General features: G+C 39.8%; 2 protein-coding genes across 2 annotated transcripts in view; one reads left to right on the top strand and one right to left on the bottom strand.

Annotated features, from left to right (window-relative positions):
* LOC128519561 (E3 ubiquitin-protein ligase RNF166) overlaps positions 1-8,590 on the bottom strand; it is a 35,212-nt gene extending 26,622 nt beyond the window's left edge. The window contains exon 1 of the mRNA XM_053493329.1: positions 8,133-8,590. Coding sequence (XP_053349304.1) covers positions 8,133-8,293 — 161 coding nt within the window. The 5' untranslated portion in view covers positions 8,294-8,590. The remainder of the gene's footprint in view (positions 1-8,132) is intronic.
* Positions 8,591-8,909: 319 nt separating this feature from the next.
* ctu2 (cytosolic thiouridylase subunit 2 homolog (S. pombe)) lies at positions 8,910-23,483 on the top strand. Its single transcript, XM_053493327.1, has 15 exons — positions 8,910-9,101; positions 9,207-9,281; positions 10,511-10,589; positions 10,678-10,737; positions 10,905-10,965; positions 11,059-11,168; positions 12,595-12,860; positions 16,649-16,784; positions 18,991-19,122; positions 20,576-20,667; positions 20,772-20,869; positions 21,887-22,028; positions 22,552-22,618; positions 23,056-23,114; positions 23,223-23,483. The coding sequence occupies exons 1-15, from the start codon at positions 9,046-9,048 to the stop codon at positions 23,284-23,286; spliced, it is 1,497 nt and encodes a 498-aa protein (XP_053349302.1). The 5' UTR covers positions 8,910-9,045; the 3' UTR covers positions 23,287-23,483.
* Positions 23,484-23,556: the final 73 nt, after the last annotated feature.

The raw sequence follows: 23,556 nt of genomic DNA, 5'->3' as shown, positions 1-23,556 counted from the left end.
CCTAGCCACATCAGCAGTCCTCATGCGTCCCTGCAGCATGCCTAATGCACGTTCACACAGATGAGCAGGGACCCTGGGCATCTTTCTTTGGGTGTTTTTCACAGTCGGTAGACAAGTCTTTTTAGTGTCCTGCGTTTTTAGAACACACACAATTTTGGGCATAACATTTTTACATTTTAATGTTAAGCTAAGCTTTTATTTGTCACATATACTTTACTGCACAGTGAAATTCTTCCTTCACATATCCCAGCCCTGGAGTCAGAGCGCAGGGTTGGACATGATATAGCGCCCGTGAAGCAGATAGGGTTAAAGGTCTTGCTCAAAGGCTCAACAATGGCAACCTGATGGAGCTGGGGCTCAAACCGCCAACCTTCGAATCAGTACCTTAGTCCCTTAAAACTATGAGCCACTACTGCCCTATATTATGGCCACTGCTGAATGTTATGGCTGATTGGGGAAAAGGGTATATATATATATATATATATATATATATATATAGCGAGAGAGAGAGAGAGAGAGAGAGAGAGAGAGAAAGAGAGGGGTTATAAAATAGTAGGCAAAAGGGAAAATAAAGAAGTAGCACAAAGAGGGAGGTGGATGTAAGTCTAAGAGTGTGTTTGTTTGTGTGTGTGGACAGAGATAAATGAGAAGAGACAGATTAACAAAGACAAAGGTAATGAAGTGAAGGGAATAGGCAGAGCGTAGGCCTACACTTATGTACATGAAAAAAATTTTAAAAACGCAGAAAAAGAGAGAGAAAGACATACAGACCTTTTCATGAGTCAAGCTGTTAATTCTTGTGTAAGATTAGGAACGGTTTGTAACTTTTGTATTATAGAACTGCGGGCAAAAACAGCTCTGTTCCACCACTATGGTGCTGCTTGTGTGGAATCAAGAACCAAAGATGTCAGGGTTTTGGGCTGCGTTCAAATTTGGCTTCCAAAAGTTACGTCAGTCTTTACACTGGGAATGTAACATGTACTTAGAGACGGGCCATGCAGCTGCTGAAATTGATTTTGTTTGGCTGCATTATTCCGATTAGGCAAACAGTTGGAGTATAGGCAATCTTAAAGATGGCAAGCTTTAAAATAAACATTGAGTAGGTCTTCGGTTTGTAGCCAACATACTGAGATATGAATAGACACAACTGCAATTATCATTATGCATTAATCACTGTAGATTTGGCTTAGTTTAACAAAACGGCTTTCTAACTCATTATCTAGAAAGATTTGTTTCACCACATCCTGTTTTTATTTAGTTTTTTTATATATATATATATATATATATATATATATATATAAAACTATACTTATATAAAATATATAAAAACTAGGGCTTTACTGTTGGCATGACACAGGACTGATGGTAGCGCTCACCTTTTCTTCTCTAAGCAAGCCTTTTTCCAGATGCCCCAAACAATTGGAAAGAGGCTTCATCGGAGAATATGACTTTGCCCCAGTCCTCAGCAGTCCATTCACCATACTTTCTGCAGAAGATCAATCTGTCCCTGATTTTTATTTTTTTTGGAGAGAAGTGGCTTCTTTGCTGCCCTTCTTGACACCAGGCCATCTTCCAAAAGTCTTCGCCTCACTGTGCGTGCAGATGCGCTCACACCTGCCTGCTGCCATTCCTGAGCAAGCTCTGCACTGGTGGCACTCCAATCCCGCAGCTGAATCCTCTTTAGGAGACGATCCTGGCGCTTGCTGGACTTTCTTAGACGCCCTGAAGCCTTCTTAACAAGAATTGAACGTCTTTCCTTGAAGTTCTTGATGATCCTATAAATTGTTGATTTAGGTGCAATCTTAGTAGCCACAATATCCTTGCCTGCGAAGCCATTTTTATGCAACGCAATGATGGTTGCACGCGTTTCTTTGCAGGTCACCATGGTTACCAATGGAAGAACAATGATTTTAAGCATCACCTTTACATTTTAACATGTCAAGTCTGCCATTCTAACCCAATCGGCCTGACATAATGATTTCCAACCTTGTGCTCGTCAACATTCTCACCTGAGTAAAGGGTTTTTTGGGGATTAAGTTAATTTTTATGGCAAAGAAGGACTATGCAATTCATCTGATCACTCTTTATAACATTCTGGAGTATATGCAAATTGCTATTATAAAAACTTAAGCAGCAACTTTTCCAATTTCCAATATTTATATAATTCTCAAAACTTTTGGCCACAACTGTTTATGTATAGTGAATATTTATATTAAATTTTAATTGAGGTTATGAAAATCTTAAGTCTACAGATATGTTTTTAAAATTTGAAGAAAAAAAATAATTTTACTGCAAAATTCATTTTCAATGTTAATTTATCAAATTAATAAAAAAAATTCCTGTACTTTTGTTAATATAGTGCACACTCCAGCGGGGAAAAAAAACTGTAAAGGAGAAGCTGACCAAACACTCATTTGCTACTCTTACAAGTGAGCTTTATTCACTAAGAGTCTGATGGAGAGATAATTCATCTCCTTGAAATCAATTCAAACAGCAAATTATGTCACTTTAGTGAATGCAATGTAATAATCAGAATAGGAAAGAGGAAAAATGAATATGAAAATGAATAATATAACAAAAAATATCAATACTTATGTCACAACTTAATCAATCCAGAGCAGTTGTCATTTTAAAAGTATTTAAGTAGCTGGTTTAGTGACGAGTGTTTTCCTTGTTTTCTCTCATTTCTAGTTGGATTCCTGAGTACATAAAGGAATAGTTCAGTTCACCCGATGGATGCGGGGGGTCAGTGGGACATGACACTGCTCAGTAGTGAACAGAGCGTGAGGGTGAAAGCCGCTGGAGAACACTTGGCTGTTTTCAGACATAATTGGATTCTTTATTCAGGTCATGCTTTTAATGGGAAATGAAGATGGAGATATCAGGTCTGTGATTCAGCTCTCACTTCTTGCTGACCCAGGAAAGTATCTGTTATTCCAGCAGTGCAGGCTGTTTCAACTCCTACACAAAGAAATAAATGAGGACACCACCAACAAGACTGAGAGACAAAAAGACAGAATGATCTCTTGAGGTGTAAAGGCCTCCTACTCACGGATCTTTAGCGCACAGAGTTCACATAAAAGCAGATTGCATATTCCCAACTTTACACTGAATGGTGTCATATCCCATTTCATCATGCAAAATCGCTGTGCCCTGTCCCACAGATAACAAAATGTGAGGGCTGAGGGTTAACACAAGCTGCTGGTCACAGGTCACAGGTCATGACGGCTCTTCTTTCTGAGCCATTTCTTATTTAGGGTTCAAATAAAAGACTAAACAAACAATGAGCCTCATTTCAGCGACTCCTTTCCCGAGTCAGGGGCACAGGGGCCACACCTCCTTTCCCGAGTCAGGGGCACAGGGGCCACACCTCCTTTCCCGAGTCAGGGGCACAGGGGCCACACCTCCTTTCCCGAGTCAGGGGCACAGGGGCCACACCTCCTTTCCCGAGTCAGGGGCACAGGGGCCACACCTCCTTTCCCGAGTCAGGGGCACAGGGGCCACACCTCCTTTCCCGAGTCAGGGGCACAGGGGCCACACCTCCTTTCCCGAGTCAGGGGCACAGGGGCCACACCTCCTTTCCCGAGTCAGGGGCACAGGGGCCACACCTCCTTTCCCGAGTCAGGGGCACAGGGGCCACACCTCCTTTCCCGAGTCAGGGGCACAGGGGCCACACCTCCTTTCCCGAGTCAGGGGCACAGGGGCCACACCTCCTTTCCCGAGTCAGGGACACAGGGGCCACACCTCCTTTCCCGAGTCAGGGGCACAGGGGCCACACCACCCTGCCCGAGTCAGGGGCCACACCACCCTGCCCGAGTCAGGGGCCACACCTACTTCCCCGAGTCAGGGGCCACACCTCCTTCCTTGAGTCAGGGGCAAAGAGGCCACACCTCCCTCGGGGAGTCAAAGGCACAGAGGCCACACCTGCTTCCCTCAGCCAGATGAACAGAGGCCACACCTCCTTCCCTCAGTCAGGGGCACAAAGGCCACACCTCCTTCCCTCAGTTAGAGGCACAGGGTACATTCCCCTTCACTGGTACTGAGGTACAGAAGCCACACCTTCTCTCAGTCAGGTGCACAGCATATATTCCCCTTCACTGGTACTGAGGTGCAGAGGCCACACCTCCTCGACTGGTACTGAGGCAAAGATGCAGAAATGCCTTTACCCAGAAAACCGAGAGCTGTAACCAGTGCATCAGGGTTGAAAATTCCCTCACTGCCCCACGGCTGATGAAGCTCACTTTAAATGCACACTTCTTTCACTAAGCCATCACTACTTTCTGATCACATTACACTGAGTGCAGATTTAACCGTAAAGCAGTGAAGTGTTTTAGCCAATGTGTTCCTCCCTCCCACAGATGGAGGCTCTGATGAAGGAGGATTTGGATTAGTCCATGTCTTTACAACAGATTTCGTGATGCCATTTTATCTTTGAGCACCGAGTATCTCAGAACATTAGGTGGAGATCCTGCTGCTGCAGTCCTGACCTCCATCTTACTTAGACTGCTCATTTTCTCTCTCTCTTACACACACACAGTTTCCACTTGAACGTGTAATTACCACAGGTGGGGATTTTGACACACATCCTTGTCCAGAGAACAAAACCTCCATAAAACACACATATAATGGATGTCAAAGAGCAGTTGTTGACACCTGTCAAAAGTCTTAACAAAGCTGAACTACACTACACTGCTGCCACATAAGCCTTTCCTTATTTTTTCGCTCTATTTTTAGCAAGCTTGAACAATTTCTCAGTTCAGGGGAAAATGTGTACGAAATCATGTACAGCTGCCTCATGTATGTTCCACACGGAGTAGACACACACCAGGTTATGATCTGCTAAAGCAATTTCAGATGTATTTCTTCCACTGCATGTCACCACCATGAGACCAAACGCCTGGTTTACCCAATATGTGTGTGTGTGTGTATGAAAGAGTGATATAAAGAGGTTGCCCTCACAGTGTGCATTTCATTAGAATTTAAGCTATAATTAGATTGTCATGCTGCTCTGTCCCTGATGTGGGCTTCCTGTAATCAGTGTGAAACTGGTGTGTGTGTGTGTGTGTGTGTGTGTGTGTGTGTGTGTGTGTGTGTGTGTGTGTGTGTGTGTCTGTCTGTCTCTGGTACCATTATGCATTTTTAACCCCAGCAGTGCTTGAAAGAACAGTGTTTCATGTCTACTAGGGATGTGTAAATTTTATGTCTTAATAATTTGCCAGGATTTCATAATAGTTTATGACATTACCATGACATTTTATTAAATCCCGTAGCAGCATCTCACTCATAAATAAACCAGAGCAACGCTGTATGCGGGATTCACCTTCATCATGTGCTATCACTTCCCGGGTGCAGTGCATGTGACATGTGTTAACTCACAGCGGCTCACTCAACTAAATGCTTCTCTATATAGGATTTTTTTTATCATGGTCCGCATTCACATGCAAAAAACGCTATAAAAAAAATATATAAAAAAATTAATCCATCTATCTATCTGAGAGAATGTTGAATTGATACGATTGTTGTTCATTGAGATGTCCGATTTAATTCAACAGCACTAAAATGTATTGTCCGATTTGGCTCAAGCGTCTATATTTCTTACAGGTTTTGAAGTGTTAAAAGAAAAAAAAGCTTTTAATAAGTGTTGAACTGCTGTGTATCTTGTATTGTTGATCATATAAATGTCATGACTCAAACAAAGCACCATCATGTTTTTGTCCATGACAATCTGCTGCTCAACACTCCAGACCAGTAGGTAGCAGTAATCACGCAATTAACTGCACGCAAATTTAAAAGAAGCAGCAGCTATACTCGCAAAAAATGTGAGGATTGGCGAAAAATCCAAGTGGATTTAATTCCCTGCAACGTCTATGGTATATTTTTAGGAAATAGGTAAAAATCAATCAAAATTTAACATTTTTAAAAAGTTTCAGCTAAATAATTAAAAAAATATATAAACCAATTCTGAATAGGACATAAACAAAATGAATGATTAAATTAACTTAATTGACCAAAAAAATCAATTAAATTGTAAAGCTTCACGTGTTTAACCACAATTTGTGACATATTTATTACAATTTCTGTTCCAATAAATAACCAACAACGTGCAATTTAACATGTTAGCTTAGCGTTTAGTGCCATCACCTTACTCCTTTAAAGTCAAGGGTTTGCATGTCACCCTCATGGAGGTGTGTGTTCATATAGATTGCATGTTTCCCCCCTGACGTGTGGTGGGTTTTCTCCAGGTACCCTAGTTTCCTCACTGCATGCATCGTAGGCTGATGAACATCAAATGTTGAACTGCTGTGTAACTTATGGTGCTGATTGTAGTAATGTAATTACTCATACACAGTCCAGTAGGTGGCAGTAAAGTAGCAACTGCATGCAAACTCAAAAGAAGAAAAAGAAGCAATACTCTCTCAAAGCATGAGCATTGGCCAAAAATAAATAAATAAATTAGTTAAGCGGATTTCATTTTCTGCAACCGCTGTGAAATCCACTTTGCGTGCCTTAGTGTGTCCTGAGTAACTTAGCTACACAGCAATGACCGGTGGAATTAAATAAAACAGGTGATGATGGCATGGATGGCTGGGATATATCACCTGCCTACAATAAGCATCTGTAGTAATATTTTCTTGCTGGTCATGCCCCAGTACAACAGCTAAGGGTCTGGGTAATTATTTTGGATAATAAGAAACGTGAGTAGAGACTGCTTCAGGAATAACACATGTGCCAACCACTTGTGTATGGTCTGATGCATCAATCTTTTTTTTTTAAAAGTCCAGTGAACAGTGATGGAAACATCCTGCGTGTGTGTGGACGTCCTGTAATGCTACACGAACTACAGAAGCATGCGTAATTACATGAACATATCATGTACACCAAAGTTACTCAAGCGCTCCCGGAAAACACTGTGGTCTGTGCGCAGTAAATGGAGCTGCCCATGTGGTTTCTGACACGACCACAGTGCTATTAGTATTTCTCTCTAAATGTGGTCGCTACAATGAGATTCGGTTTCATTTTATTAAATTGTTATTGAATTCATTTTGTCTTGGTGTCTCATTCAGCCATGCTCGTTTGAATGTTGTGCGTGTTCGCGGGTTATGTGAGCGTTATTAGTGGCATTTTCATTTCCTTACAACCGCTCGAAGTAAAAAAAAAAAAGGGAAGTTAAAAAAAATGGTGTGTGACCAAATGTGTGTAGAGAAAATACAAACATTATTATTTCTCATTACACTACAAATATAAATGATTACACAAGGACGTTGAATGTGGAACATCTGTTCATTATGGTTTTAATAGAACTCTGATGAATGAATGCATGGGATTGTTAATAGCATAGCAGTCTGATACTGCGATTGTGCTGAGATGAGATGAGGTGCACATCCGTCCCATTACCCTGATCTCAACTTGAGACACACGTCCCTTTCCTGTTCTCGATTCATTCGTCATCACTCTCCTTTCTGCTAAGTGTTGTGATGCAGGTAAATCCACAACGATGCTCATACCAAGCTCACAACATCCAACATCACACGCACACATGCATGCACATGCACGCGCGCGCACACACACACACAGTGTGCCTGCTTTGTTCTATTTTCTGCCCATGTATACAGACTGTGGCATCTCTGAAGTATAAGCTGCATCATGCATAAAAAAATAAAAAGACCAAAAGACAATAATAATTTAAAGAAAATCATGAAATCAGCTTGGAGATAGAGATAGAGAGCAGGGTGTCATTTACAAACCTGAGTGAGACAGAGACGATGCAATAACAAAGAAACAGTGACAACAATAGAGACACAAAGAGGATGAAGCTTCAGGTTTAGATCTTGGCTTTGAAAGTTGTACTTTATTATTGACATAAGTTGTACTTTATATTTTTGACAGATTAAATGAGTTAAGCTAGTGTAGCTATATTGTATAGTGGGACAAGTGAGAAATCATAGTCTTTAAAAAAAAAAAAAAAAAACAAGAAATGGTGGATCATGCAGGATGATGATGATGCTTCTGAGCAGGGAGCTATTTGTAAAACAATGCATCAGAAAGGCCACTGTGTGTTTACTGGGTTAAAGAGATAGATGATAATGCACTGGGTTTTATAAAGAAGGAGGCTGATCCAGGTGTTTACTCACGTATGAGCACAGCTGGCGATGCTGACCGGTTTGTGATAGACCTCCAGACAGATGGGGCAGGAAAACTGGCTCTCCAGGCTCTCTCCATGCTGCAGCTGGGGCTGGGGATGAGGCTGTCTGAGCTGGGCAGCTGAAACTAAACTGCGGAACATCGCCATCATGAACGCTGGATGCCTTCTCTCCTCTCTTCCTCAAAACGAGCGGCTGCTTCTTTTTCTTCCTCTTCAGTGTCTCTCACCTGTACAGTTCTAAACCAAGCTCACAAAAGAACACATTCAGACACCACATGAACCCCATATACACATACTCTTTCTTTCTCTCACACATACACACACACACTCTCTCTTTCTCTCTCTCTCACGCACACACACACACGCTTCTATAGCAAAGAAGTAAACATTACAACCAAGCGCAGCTCAAGCCAAAACCGTTAAAGAGCGTCTTTTAGATGAAGTGGTGCATGGGTGTTGTAGTTTTATCTCCTATTCCACTCGGCAGTCTGTAGCCTTAAATCACTACACTCCCCATAATGCTTTGCGACATCTTTTTCTCAAACAATAGACGCCCTCGCTTGCAAGCAGCATATCATATTTTGCCCGTAATTCCCGACTGATTAAATTTGTATACAGAAACAACAACGTTTCAGGTATCTAACTGACCAAATAAAAAAGCAAAAACGAAAAAAATGCAGCAGGACAGCATAACGGCAATACTTTGCGTCAGTAATAAGCGACGAGGAGGGCGAGCATCCGTACATACGTCATCAGAGAGCGACGATTTAGTCAGCGAATGATAACAGCATGGATGGAACTTTCGTGGCGGTGTTATTGTTTTAATAGTTATTTTAGATATATATTTTTAAGGATATTTTAGATTAAAGTGTGTAATTTGGGATATAAAGCAAGGTGTAATTATGTGTCAGGTTGTGGAAGAGTATGACAGCGTTCTAGAGCAGAAACCTCAGCCTGCGTGAGTTTGTTGTCATGTGTTTGAGATTATAAACTAATGTGTTGATTCAGATAACTTAAATTATTTAATCATATATGGGCTGTTGGCACGTTTCTCATTTTTCAGGGTATCAAAGAAATGCATGAAGTGCAAAGAGGACACTGCAGTGGTCATCATTCGTGTAGGAGATGCCTTTTGTAGGTAAATAGCACCAAAATCTACCAGATCAGCTCTTATTACTACAAGTAATCATCCTCAGGGGAGAGAAGATTGATTGTCCTTTTCATCCTGGTCACGGTCCAACGCAGGACACACCGTTATGCACTTAAATGCCCTAAGCCAGGGATTTCCCCTCTACATGATAGTTATAAAAATTCTATTACAATATAATTTTACATCTTTATCATTTATTCACTCATGGTCTATACCGCTTATCCTGTACCAAGAAACATGCACCTGGACCCCTTGACAAGTTGCCAATCCATCGCATGGCACACACACAAACTCCTCACTACTGGCAATTTGGGAACACCAATTAGTAACTAGTAATCTGCATGTCTTTGGCATTTAACTTACAGCTTGAAACAAACATGACTGCATTTCTTTACAACATTAATGAAATATTTGCATGTTCAATGCATTTTTTATGCTTTTATTTCATTCTAATTGTTCCGACCTAAAATAATCACTAAATATGTATGATTTCTTTTAAATCAGTATGCGATGTATAAAATTGTTTTCATATACAACATATATATTGTTTATGATAAAATTATTTTTATGTATTTGTATCTTTATATATAAAGATATAAAGATGTTAAAACAATAACACATTTATTTATAAAATGTACTAAGTGTAACATGTTGTATTAAATGACAAACCCCAAAATGTGCCCAAAACAAAATACTGTATTATATGCCATTTTTTAATTACAGGTCTCAGTGGCTGTCACATGGCTAATACTCATTATGACAGTAATATAATACTTAATCATAATAAAGAAAATTCATAATATTGGCTCAGATGGTTCAGTTTCTGTGTTACTGATTGGAAGGTCAGGGGTTTAAGCCCAAGCATTACCAAGCTGTCACTGTTGAGACCTTAAGCAAGGCCCTTAACACTATCTGCTCCAGGGGTGCTGCATCCTTGCTGACTCTGTGCTCTGACCCCCAGCAACTGTGACATGCGAAAAAATTATTTCACTGTGCTGTAAGGTTCATGTGACAAATAACTGAATTTAAATTTTAGAAAAAAAATATTTATCTTGGGATATTATATTTGATAGAGATTAAAAATGTAGGGGAAAATCCCTGGTGGATGGGCATTTTAGCGATCAATACCGGAATCTCTTTTAGAAGATGTGCTTCCTTTAAAATCTATCATGTTGTAGTGAACATTGTATGCTTTTATCCCCTTTATTCCTAATTAGGAGCTGTTTCAATGAGTACTTCATACATAAATTCCGGGCCATGCTGGGGAAGAATCGTGTCATATATCCTGGAGAGAAGGTAAGCATAGATATAATGCAGGTAATATAATCATCTGTGAATTAGACATGATCTTTTACACTATTTTTCTATCGTTAAATTTTTTTAGGTCCTGCTGGCTGTTTCTGGAGGACCAGCATCCAGCTGCATGCTCGCACAAGTACAAGAGGTAAGCAGTCACCTATCCAGGAACTTGACATTCATCAGTAGGTTTTCATACTTACATACAACAATACTTTGATACATTGGAAAACCAATTGTATTTACAGACATGATATGACATGGACATGTCCAATAGGCATTATCACATGATAGAAATGTCCACGCTGTTTGCAGGGTTTAAGTCGGGATGCAGCGAAGAAGTTACGATTTACTCCTGGTATTATCTTCATAGATGGTACTTACAGTTAAAGTAATATAAAATTTAATTTTCCCTTAGTGTATTGAAGACGAATCTCTTCAGTTAGAAATCATTCTCTGTTTGATGTAGAGGGTGGTGTGTGTGGTCAGAGTAATGAGCAGAGGGAGAAGACTGTAGTTCAGCTGGAGAGCATCTTCAGAACGACTGGATTCCCTTACCACATCGTCCCGCTGGAACAGGTAACGAGCCTTGGCAAAGACAAAAGCGTAAACACTTATCACGTCCTGATGCAGGAACTGGAATCTTTTGAAACATCTCCGTGTTTTACATGACTGAGAGTGGATATGTGAGCTACTTTGACTGTGGTAAGAACGAGAACCTCAGCACACTTATTAAACAGAAATTAAGTTAGCTGGTCCAGGTTATAATACAATTGTTGCAATCTTATCCAGGTCAAGAGCGTTTACATTAAGTGTCATAATTTAGGGGAGATAACGCAGGATCTCAGTGGTTTATTATTGTAACATGTAGGGCTGGGCAATTAATTGAAAAGTAATCAAAAACGACATTCAGAACCCATAATCGATCAAATTTTCCCAGGTCAATTATTTCAATTACTTTCCCTTTGAAAACACTACCGCGTGTGGAGTCACATGACCCCGCTCCGTTACGTTATTCCGCCGACATGTCGAGCATGGAGAGCTTAAACACTGAGACAACTGAGCAACAAGAGCAAAAATCTCTCACTTATAATATGTGAGCATATTTACTGTACAAAACTTGTCATTGAACTATGAGGGCAATAAATAAATAAATAAAATAATCGTTTATTAATCGTAATCGAGTTAAAATGTTCAATTAATCGAGATTTTGATTTTAGGCCAAATCGCCCAGCCCTAGTAACATGGTTGTTAGTGCGACATGATTGTTAGTGCCAGACTTTGTGAGTTTTCTTGATGTGAGACCCTAGAACACATGTAAGAAAAGCATCTCGGTGTGCACAGCGAATTAAACCCTGAGACTGATTGGGTCCAAGAGGTTCCATCGGGTCTAAAGTTCCATATTTGGTTCCACTCCTGCAAGAGAAAAACGAGAATTGACCCGTCTCCTCTTGATTTCTGTATTGTAAATCTTTAAAAATACTAAAATACAAATCTTTAAAAATACTGAAATAATTGCATGAATATATTTTCATTGTTGTGCTAACTGGTTTAAAAGCAATTCCGCTTGCTGCACTGCGATCCCATACACCTCAGACATCAGGAAGCAGAAATGATGAAAATGAAAATATGATCCAAAAAAGTATGTTTTTTCGCATGAGAGATCACCGTGTCCGGTCACGCGCCCTCCCTTTTTTTTTTTTTAACCGTGTCACAACTCAAAACTAGCCTTTTCTAATTACAGTGCATCCCATATTACAAGTCTCCGCTTTTGTTAACTTTGATCTTTGTAACATCATTTGTTTCGGCCCAATTATTTCAATTTTTCAGCGCCGGACTGTCATTTTTGTGTCTCCTTTCAGCCAGTTGCATCACCTTTTTTATTAGCATTTGTATTCCCACATAACACACTCTTGATACAATAACACGTCTAATTGTTTGACCTTCATCCTTTTGACATTCGCTGTGTTTGGGTTTGAACAGCTGGTTCATGGCTGTGTTTCAGGTCTTTACTCTGCCTGAGTCGATACTCAAGCCTGTGCGTAGTCAAAAGCAGCCCAGCGTCGACTATAAGGCAGCGGTGGACCAGCACATTCAGACCGAATTAACCCGGACCCGGGGCACCTCTGTAGTGAAGGAATGCCAGGATGCAGTGGGTCGACTTAACCTGCAGACGTCTACATACAAGCCTGAGCACAAACTGGCCTTAGAGGAACTCTTCTCCTCTCTGAAATCCTTAACAGCCAAACAGGACATGCTGCACACTCTGAGGTGAGTTCTACTACATCGTCTGCTTTTTCATGATAAGCATCATAACGTATAAAACTCATGTTTAGAGCGATAGATGGATTACTTTATTCATAATTTCAACATCAAAGGGAAAGTGTGAGTAGACATTAAAGCAGCCAGTTCACAGATTATACAACAACATACAAGCAACAAGGTGAAGAAGAATATTAAGGCCAGGTTAAAATTAAAAGACCACCATGAGAAAAGGGTAAGTAAAAACATAATAATAAATAAAAAAACATATGATAGACTGTTTACAATAGTGCAGTGAGGTGGGAATCTAAAAACTGCACATTAGAGTGGAAAAAATTTAAATTAAGTCCCCGACTTATGAACACGCTCCAGTCCAGGATCACGTTTGTAAGTCTAATTTGTTCTTAAGTCTGAGTCGTGTACACCTTTGACACAAATATACATATATGTAAATCATACCAATCCACTTGAAATCTGTCCCCTTTTCCCAAAAAACTTAATCACGTCTAAGGAAATAAATCTCGCAGTTAAATGATGTCTCCGTGCCTTTAAATCGTGAGGGGAATCCCTGGGCGCCATTTCGTCTCTGCGCTGTTTTCCACTGTATTGGACTGTGAACTCTGTTTTAGTTGAGAATTTTCATATATGATTCATATATGATAAAAATTTTCATGAGAATAGTCATTTTTTTATCACCGTGCTCCCGGACTGATTCATTGAAACCGCTGAGGCCGACTCATTTCTATATATATATACAATATACCGGACTTTAGACATTTTGTACGTTAACGTACACACTGAAAATATCGCATCATATAATTGTAAATTATTGCTATCTGGTGCACTGTAGTGTCTATTTTTGTACAATACATGTGAGCTACTTAAACTGCAGTACGTTAGTATCTGTGGAACTTCATAACTCGGATGTTTTTAAGTCGGGGACTACCTGTATACTGTTTCTATGTACGTGTACATGATTATTGTGTATACAGATGGGAACTTAAGTAACTGTACATAAGGTGCACTAGCAAGTTAAAATATTAATAAAAGAAAGAATAAAAGGAAATGATCGTCTCAGTGCAGTGCAACAGAATGTATATTTATGTAGTGATGTCAGAGAAGGATCTCCTCTCCTGACACAGAGCAGAGGTATTGTAAAGTCTAACTGCAGTTGGCAGAAAAGACTTCCTGCAGCGCTCTTTGTTACAGCAGAGCAAAAGTATTCTCTTACTGAAAGTGATCCGCTTCTTAGCCAGTAGGTTGTAAAAGGAATGCTAGATGGTTTCTACACGATGGTTACCAGTTTGTGTAGCATCCTACTCTCCATCACCAACTCCAAACACTCCAGGGGAGTCCCCAATATTGAGCTAGCCAGTATTGTTGGTGTTGATGGTAAGAGGCCAAGCATAGAGACTAGGTGTGCTGTTATTCTTTTTTTCCATGGTTCTGAGATTTTAATAAAATGCAGAGGCTCAACACACAGAGTATGGCTAAAAAAAAATTAATGCTTAGCCCTCCTGTTATCTTTGGGGTCGATTGGACCCCATTCAGTGTTTAAAGTCTTAAAGTAAATGACTGAAAAAAAATGATTTTTTTTTTTTTGCTTCATTTACGGTGACTGTTACCTAAGCTTATGTATAAAAATTTTAAGTATGATAATTTTCTGGAGGTTGAAATTGCTGGGGTCAAATTATCCCATGGATAAAAGATGTTAGAGCAATTATTATGGCACAAATTGTGTCCTTTATCTTAATTTTTTTCAGTAGCACATTTTCTGTACTTGGTCCATATCATTTCATGAAATTTAGATTTAGTATTAATGCACACTGTCCCATTTAATAAAAACAAGAAAGAGTCCCACAAGTTGTGTTGTCTGTCTTTTAGCTTCGCAATGTCATCATTTTAGTAACCTAATGCAACGTCACAACATTTATTTAAATCCAGATGTGTGCTAATTTTTAGCCTAGATCTTGTATTGACGATGTGATAATCCAATGATTTGGTGCCCAATTCATGTGTGAAAATGATTCCTCATGCTCCCAGAAACACTATCACCATTTATGCCCAGGAATATGCCCCATGCCATCAGGGAAGAAAAACTCCATAGATGTGAGAACCTGGTCATTCAAAAAATTTAAATACAGATAGTCCCCGACTTACGAACAAGCTCCATTTCAGGAGCACGTTCGTAAGTCCGATTTGTTCTTAAGTCTGACAGAGTAAGTCATGTACACCTTTGACACGAATATACAATGAAAAGCATACCAGTCCACTTGACTAAATCCGTCCCCTTTCCCCCAAAAAGGGGACTTCATTTTATTGCCACATAATGTTGCTGAGCCTAGAGCTGGGCAACTGAAGCAACCCCAAGTCATATCACTGCCTTCAGACTCTTGTACAGTGGGCATTATTCATGATGGTGCATCACTTCATGCCTTTTTTTTAACCTAATGCAACATCACTCTGAAACACCCTCATTCTAAGCTCAAAATTAGACCATATGACATATTTCAATTGCGCTAATGTTCCAATCTGTACCCGCTGGACAGTTGTACCCATTTCAAGTCCTTAGTTTTTTCTTTGCTGGTTGCAGACCAATAACTTGACTCTTTTGTAAGATCTATTACATGTCCAAGGCATATACCTATTCTTTATTTTTCTTACCTCCAATTTTGCAAACGAAGATGGATATTGAAAAGTGGATGAGCACAAAACATGCTTCATACATACATGAATCAAGAACAGGGGGTCGAGTCGACCAGTCGGCTTTATGTCTCTCGAAAGGATCCTTTAACTTTTATATCTTTAATGGATATTTTCACCTGGAATTATGGATATTGGGTACCTTTTAAAAAGATTAAGGTCATTAGAGTTTAATCATCTGACTTTAAAGTGTACCGCCAGTGTAACAGTAACATGTCATTTTCACCTTTCTTGGCTAAAAAAGAAAAAAAAAAAGCATTGTACAAAAAATAACACTTTGGGGCTGTACTTAATGACAAGGAATGGAGTGTAATATCCTCGCTATTGTAAAAGATATTACATTTAGTTCAGGTTCATTTAAATATCTGCCTAATCTATCTGATGGCTTTTTGTTTCATTTTAAATGCACAAGAAGCCTTACCTTTTGTCTCCATTTATTTTAGTTGCTGTAATAATATTGTGTTGTCCTTTATAAGGCCATCTCAACCATCTATCACTTTAATACCCTATAAACATGACTTACTCCTCATGCTTGGCCCCCGTCATTACTGCTTGCAGCAATATTTTCTACTTTTTTTTTCATTATTATTATTTGCTATGTCCCAATTGAAGTGAGTAGATATAAGCTTAAAGATTTTTCCTGGTATCCTGCTGTTTAATTCAGCTTCTATAAGAGCTCCATTCGAGCACTTGAGCTGTGAAGAATCACGTCAGAGACTTTAAGAGCACAATAGTCAGGCAGGTCTTTCTCCTTTTCCATTTTTCATCACTTATATCGCTGCCTCCACTCCTCATTTCTCCCCATCTGTCTCTGTCTCTTTCCCTCTCTCTCCAGCCCCAACACCCCTCCTTTTCCCCTTTCATATTGCCTCTCGTTGTCAGTGGTGTCTGAGTCATCAGAGAAAAGCAGGGCCTTGAAGTGTGCCGTGAGTTCAGTTTGAGTCAATAACTCAAAGTGCTTGCAAAGTTTAATGAGAAAACACAAAGTGATTGAGAGTGTGTGAGGAAAAGAGGCAGGGCTTGGACTTTCTCCAGGTTCCAGAAGTCTGCTTTGGGTATGGTAATGTGAAATAAGTGTGTGTGTGTGTGTGTAGGCAGCATCTGATACTGCACACTGCCCGGGTGAACAGCTACTCCAAAGTGATGATGGGAGACAGTTGTACACGGCTGGCCATCAAGCTGCTCACTAACATCTCTTTGGGACGAGGTTCAGCTCTGGCCGCTGATACGGTGAGCACACACACTTACACAAGCTTATTAAATAAGATTGATTACACTTTTTAGTTTTGTACTGGAGCTACAAGGCTGATGTGGCTAACAAACAAGGCGAGTTTATAGTTTCTGTTAAGTATAACTGCATGAGTAACATCACACACTTGCATCAGTGTCTCAGAATTGCTTATGTGGTTGTTCACACCGATGACCCTGAAAACAGAAGCCAAATAGAGCAGTATTATAATAGAGCAGTTCTAGAATAGAGCAGTGTTAGAATAGAGCAGTGTTAGAATAGAGCTGTATTAGAATAGAGCTGTATTATAATAGAGCTGTATTAGAATATAGCAGTGTTAGAATAGAGCTGTATTATAATAGAGCTGTATTAGAATAGAGCAGTGTTAGAATAGAGCAGTGTTAGAATAGAGCTGTATTAGAATATAGCAGTGTTAGAATAGAGCTGTATTATAATAGAGCTGTATTATAATAGAGCAGTGTTAGAATAGAGCAGTGTTAGAATAGAGCTGTATTAGAATAGAGCTGTATTATAATAGAGCTGTATTAGAATATAGCAGTGTTAGAATAGAGCTGTATTATAATAGAGCTGTATTAGAATAGAGCAGTGTTAGAATAGAGCAGTGTTAGAATAGAGCTGTATTAGAATATAGCAGTGTTAGAATAGAGCTGTATTATAATAGAGCTGTATTAGAATAGAGCTGTATTAGAATAGAGCAGTGTTAGAATAGAGCTGTATTAGAATAGAGCAGTGTTAGAATAGAGCAGTGTTAGAATAGAGCTGTATTAGAATAGAGCAGTGTTAGAATAGAGCAGTGTTAGAATAGAGCTGTGTTAGAATAGAGCTGTATTAGAATAGAGCAGTGTTAGAATAGAGCTGTATTAGAATAGAGCTGTATTAGAATAGAGCAGTGTTAGAATAGAGCTGTATTAGAATAGAGCTGTATTAGAATAGAGCAGTGTTAGAATAGAGCTGTATTAGAATAGAGCTGTATTAGAATAGAGCAGTGTTAGAATAGAGCAGTGTTAGAATAGAGCAGTGTTAGAATAGAGCAGTGTTAGAATAGAGCTGTATTAGAATAGAGCTGTGTTAGAATAGAGCAGTGTTAGAATAGAGCTGTATTATAATAGAGCTGTATTAGAATAGAGCAGTGTTAGAATAGAGCAGTGTTAGAATAGAGCAGTGTTAGAATAGAGCAGTGTTAGAATAGAGCAGTGTTAGAATAGAGCAGTGTTAGAATAGAGCAGTGTTAGAATAGAGCAGTATTATAATAGAGCTGTATTAGAATAGAGCAGTGTTAGAATAGAGCAGTGTTAGAATAGAGCAGTGTTCGAATAGAGCAGTGTTCGAATAGAGCAGTGTTCGAATAGAGCAGTGTTCGAATAGAGCAGTGTTCGAATAGAGCAGTGTTCGAATAGAGCAGTGTTATAATAGAGTAGTATAGCCAAGGCCAAAGGTTTTGGGAATGGCACAAGTATCAATTTGTATATATATATATATATATATTTTTTAAAAAAAGGCAGCTGCTGTAGTGTTTTTAGATTTTTTTTGTCAGACGTTACTATGGGATACTGAAGTATAATTACAAGTTTGTGGGACTTTGTTTGTTTACCCGCCTCTTAAGGATTGAGCACAACTTCCCAATTAAGGTCCGGTGTGCGTCCTGGCCATAAACCCAAAATTTTTATGTTTTGTTTCAACAAAACAGTTGATATGTACAGGGGTGAGAGAGATATAGGTACAGAGGGTGCAGTAGGTGATAAGGATGGGAATATGTGGTATTAAAAAAAAGAAGACGTCAAGAAGATAACATTTGCAGCGTTATATACAAATCGATCAGCTATACTATCATGACCACCTGCCTAGTATTGAGTAGGTCACCATAAGAGTGATGCACTGTGTGTTCTGACACCTTTGTCACAACCAGCATCAACCTTTTACTCAATCTGATCTACTCTATCTTTGCTCATGGGTTATTGTTGTTTACAGGGTGTTTGTGATTTATCTAACTCTTTAAGGAATTACCGATATCACCCAGAATTCTGTTTAGATTAATGTGCACTGGTTCTGTAAAGGGAAACACCCACAGGTGAAAGTATTGTCATGAAAACCACTCCTGGATCTGTGTTCTTTCTGTTCGATGTCTTAAACTGCTCATTTTGACTCATCTGAGATACAAAGACTATTTATACCCCCTGTGTTTGTCAGGCTTTTTCCGACTCTCGATACGGCGACGTGGTGACGCTGCGCCCCATGAGGGATTACTCCTCAAAAGAGATCGGCTTCTATAACAGGCTGTTTCGAGTACCTTCCGTCTTTATCCCAGGCCTGGACACCAAGGTGAGAGTCCACTGCTGGTCCTCCTCTCAGGACTAAAGCTCTCCATAAAATCTCTGCTGTTAGCGCCAGGCGTGATTACAGAATTAATCAAATACAGACAGGTCCGCTCCAGTTTAAATACAGTAGTAAATGTTGTATAAGGCATAACTTTAGAAGTAGCAAGAAAGTGCATATGCTCAGGCAGTGTACATGATTTTGGCCATGAGGTTTAATTGTCTACATTTATCAAACTGGCGAGGTGTGATAGTGGGCTATAAAGTTGGAGGGGAGGGAGGGACGAATGGAGGGAACCGGACTCAGTGCGGCTCAGTTATTTCCTCACTTTGTCTTTCTTATTGCCACAATGCCACAGCCATCAGTGAAGCGTCAAGGCCTTCACAGTTTGGTTTTGCTCCAGTGAGCTACAGAAGGACGACGAGGTGACATCATTTATCAGAGCGCTTGCAAAACCCACCAGGAGATACGAGCATGCACAAGAGCTGAAGGAAATCTTCATCGGGACTAACGCTGTTTTCTGTAAAGCAAAAGGCTAGTGAGGTTGTATGTATTAGACAGGCACGTGTGCCTGCTCTATGGAGCCAGTGCTCTGGGTGCAAATTTGAAAAGGTTGTATAGGAAAACGTCTTGGAGGTTTTCGTTCTGGAAAATGGGTAAAAACTGGACAAAACAGGGTTTAAATAAACAGGATTTTTTTTGTTAAAGATCCAGTGGTAACAAACAGTCATGCTTTGAGCTAACGTCAAAGAAAATGGAAACAAGCCTCAGATCCCAGCTCAGAGTGTCCTAGATGTTCCTCCACCACGATCACAATCATATGTTTAATAACTGTTTTCTCCATTTGGGTCGTTCATCAAGTAGAGCACCTGATCTTGAACTTGCGTAAGAGACGCACCTGTCTGTACAGGAACTCGTCTGGAAGTTATTCCCACAATCGATCTCGTTTAGTCCTGACCTCGCTCCACGCCATTTCCACATTTTTAGGCCATTAAAGGAGTTCCTGGGAGGCCAGTGTTTCAGTTGTGAAGCAGGCAGTTTAGTCATGGCTCAGGCGTACTGAGAAAATTTTCTACCTTGATGGTATACAAGCACGAGTGAAACACTGGGATGGGTGCATTAGTGTAGTGGGGGTTATATACAGAAATGTAAGTGTGTTCTGTTATCCTGCACAATCAAAAGTCTCTGTCTGACTTGAATGCAACTACTAGTTAAGATGAAAACAAACTGAGTTTAAGAGCATAAATTTGGCGTTTAATTTGAGGTGTGTAGTTTAACTCCATAGGAACTGTAGTGTAGCTTTTTCTGTTACATCCATATAGGGATCAGAGTTAAAGCACCATTATTTGTTTAAAATGAGGTCATTTCTGTGTTTTTAACATGTCCCTGGTTAATAATCTCTCCATGCTTCCAGTTTAGTCGATGTGTGTTTCACTCCGAATGCTTTGTTCCGTATCAGACTGCTGATAAAGCGAGTATCCAGCGCCTGACTGAGAGCTTTGTGGTCAAACTCCAGGCTGACTTTCCCTCCACTGTCAGCACTGTGTACAGGTAGTTACGACTATATGCCTTGGCATCATGCATGTTGTGTTTGTTTTTAAATTGCACATCCACGTGAGTGAGAATTTCGATTTTGGCCACCTGTGTCTTTCTAGAACAAGTGAGAAGCTCAACACAGCGTGTCCTCAGAGCTCCAGCGCAGAACCTGCTGAGAAGTGTCTTCTCTGTCTCTGTGCCCTCGACACCAAAGCTGGCAAGTTGCAGCACTAACCATGTTTTCACACTTTAGATATTTTTACTACCTTACAAAGCTTCATTAGGTGTTCCTTCTTCTTCACAAGGCTGATCTTCATTTCTTTTTTTATTTTTTTATATTTTTAGTTTTTCTGTATTGTCAAAACAGTTAATATATGAAACATTTTATTACATTTTTGTATATTAAAATCTTCATATGCACCAGTGGGCAAACGGTTATTTAAGTGAAATAGGATTGCTCAACTTTTGCATTATATTGAGCGCCAAGGCGTCACCACCGTTGGGATGTTTCATGAAGCATCATTATAGATGGATGGATTGGTGGTTGGCTAGATTGGTGGATCGATTGATGGTTGGATTGGATGGATGGCTTGATTAACGGTCAGATTCATTCAAGGATCAAGATTCAAAGAACTTTATTAATCCCGGAGGGAAATTGCTTAAAGATTTGGATGGATGGATTGATGGAGCAGAAGCAATTGATGGAGTGATTAACGGATCAGTTGATGGTTGGATGAATAGATGGATGGATGGATGGATCAATCAATTAATCAATCAACATTTATTTATATAGCACTTTACAGCAACCTAAGTTGAACCAAAGTGCTTCGCTACACTACAAATGACAATAAAATGGCAAAAAAAATAGAAATAAAAATTGATTAAGAAGTTTATGGATTAGATGATTTGATTGATTGAATGGATGGATGGAGTGATATGGGTGGATGGCATGATGGATCAATTGATTGATAAACTGATGGATGGATGGTTTGATTATTTGATGGATTAATGGGTGGATTGATTGAAGGATTGGATGATGGATTTATTGATAGATTGGATAAATGGGTTGAGTGATGGATTAATTGACCAATTTTTGTTTGATGGACTGACGGATAGATAGACTCAATATGAACACAATGTCCCAGTCAAACCACCACTATCACTTTTGAATTAAAAAAAAAAAAAACTGTTAAACGTTTTCCCTTCTGCTAAAGTCATTCCCCTGGTTTTGCAGACGATGCCTCTGCGTTCCATGCCACTCTGGTGTCCGAGCAGCTGTCCCGGGGGACACTGGAGAAAAAAGCCCAAAGTGACCCGGGCTGTTGTCAGGGACAGAAACCAGAGTGTGGGGATGGAGGTTGCTGCTCCACAACCAGGTGAGTGGAATTACACTGCTTTTTTTTATTTTCCCATGAATGCAAGGTAAGTGTGTGTAAATGTGTTACAGCTTAACACTAGACTAGGAGCAACGGAACCTGCATCTGATAATATGAGACTCATTATCTCTTCAGTCATGCAAAGCTCTGCTGTTACTGAGTGCCGTAATTACAAAATTGATCAGACTCTGTGTGTGTATGTGTGTAGAAGTCACAGCCCGCCCTGGCTTTTCCTCCATGTTATTTCTCGAAGGTAGAGAGGTGCGACAGCTGGCTATAAACCAGACAGAGAGACTCGGGTGTTCTTGTTAATGCCACTCTCTGTCTTTCCTAAGACTGTAATACCGCAGGTGTCGGTGACGCACCCAAGCTTGTATTTTTAGTTTAGCTGTTCATGTCAGGATTGTTCAGTTTGCACTCAAACTCAATAATATTGATGACTGGCAAATTCTTGGACTTTTTCCTTTTAGAATGGCACAAATGGAGGATCTACTCATCCTGTTGTTCTTTACTTCCCACTCAGGGTTCCTGCAGCTTCAGACCTGAAGAGTCTCCTGTGTTACAGCTGCAGACTGACCATAAAAGACATGGTGAGGAAACCTCACATGAAGCATTTTCACTCTGACACTGCATTACCTGCTTTTTTTGTTTGTTTGTTTTTAAAGTTATTAAGGGACTGTTTCTGAGATGATAAAATCATTTCAAGCACTAATTTATTTAAGGAAACATTGCGTATCTGAAACAAGAAAGCTTTGCATGATACCAAACATCAGTCTTGCATTGAAGAAAGTTAAAAACTATGATGAAACACTGAGGAAACTTGCTGATTTGCAACCACTTACAAACGTGGCTTGAGTCAGATGTTAAGATTTCCCTTTTCCGCTCTTCAGCTAAAGAGAATCCTTCATGCTTAAATTAGATATGGCAAAAAAAAAAAACTGAGCATGAATTAGGAGGAAACGCATCTCTAACACCCATTTTAAGCTGAAACACACTCATCCACACATCCAACGCGTTTGCTTTGCAGACAGCCGTGAACTCCCTGCCAGTGTACGTAACATCTGAGGCAGAGAAACGCCAGAGGAGGTAATTAAAGCGTATTGTTCTTTTTTTTTTTTTTATGCAAATCGACACTCGTGCTCAGTCTGATGATGAGGGCGGATTTCTCTCTCTCTCTCTCTCGTTACTCCACAGGGCCGCGATGAAGAAGGAAATCTGCGAGTTCCTCTTAGAAGACGGAGGAGCAGATGACGAATAACTGGCTGTTCATTGATCTTCAGCCTAGGCCAAGCGACGGTCACGTTTCAGTGACACTCACACACACCATCAGGAAACATTTGCTTTTTTTTTTTTTTTTTTTAACCACACAGATGGCTTTTTATTTTATTTAACTACAGCGCAATTTTCATTTTAGCAATTTTATTTTTGTTGAAGCGAATAAAAACGTAAAACCCAGCTCTCATGAACCCGTTTTTTAAATTTTTTTATTATTATTATTAATGGAAATACACGCTGTTTTATTGATCAC

Source organism: Clarias gariepinus, chromosome 3 (assembly GCF_024256425.1).
Source record: "Clarias gariepinus isolate MV-2021 ecotype Netherlands chromosome 3, CGAR_prim_01v2, whole genome shotgun sequence".
In the NCBI taxonomy this organism is placed as follows: domain Eukaryota; kingdom Metazoa; phylum Chordata; class Actinopteri; order Siluriformes; family Clariidae; genus Clarias; species Clarias gariepinus.
Note: the sequence above shows the minus strand (reverse complement) of the source record. Positions and strands in the feature narration are given on the sequence as shown.

Bases quoted from the DNA above. Each gene is read 5' to 3' on its own strand.
- ctu2 (XM_053493327.1), top strand. From the start codon at position 9,046: ATGTGTCAGGTTGTGGAAGAGTATGACAGCGTTCTAGAGCAGAAACCT. The intron at 10,738-10,904 runs GTAAGCAGTCAC...CGCTGTTTGCAG, and splicing joins TGCTCGCACAAGTACAAGAG to GGTTTAAGTCGGGATGCAGC. The intron at 23,115-23,222 runs GTAATTAAAGCG...GTTACTCCACAG, and splicing joins GCAGAGAAACGCCAGAGGAG to GGCCGCGATGAAGAAGGAAA.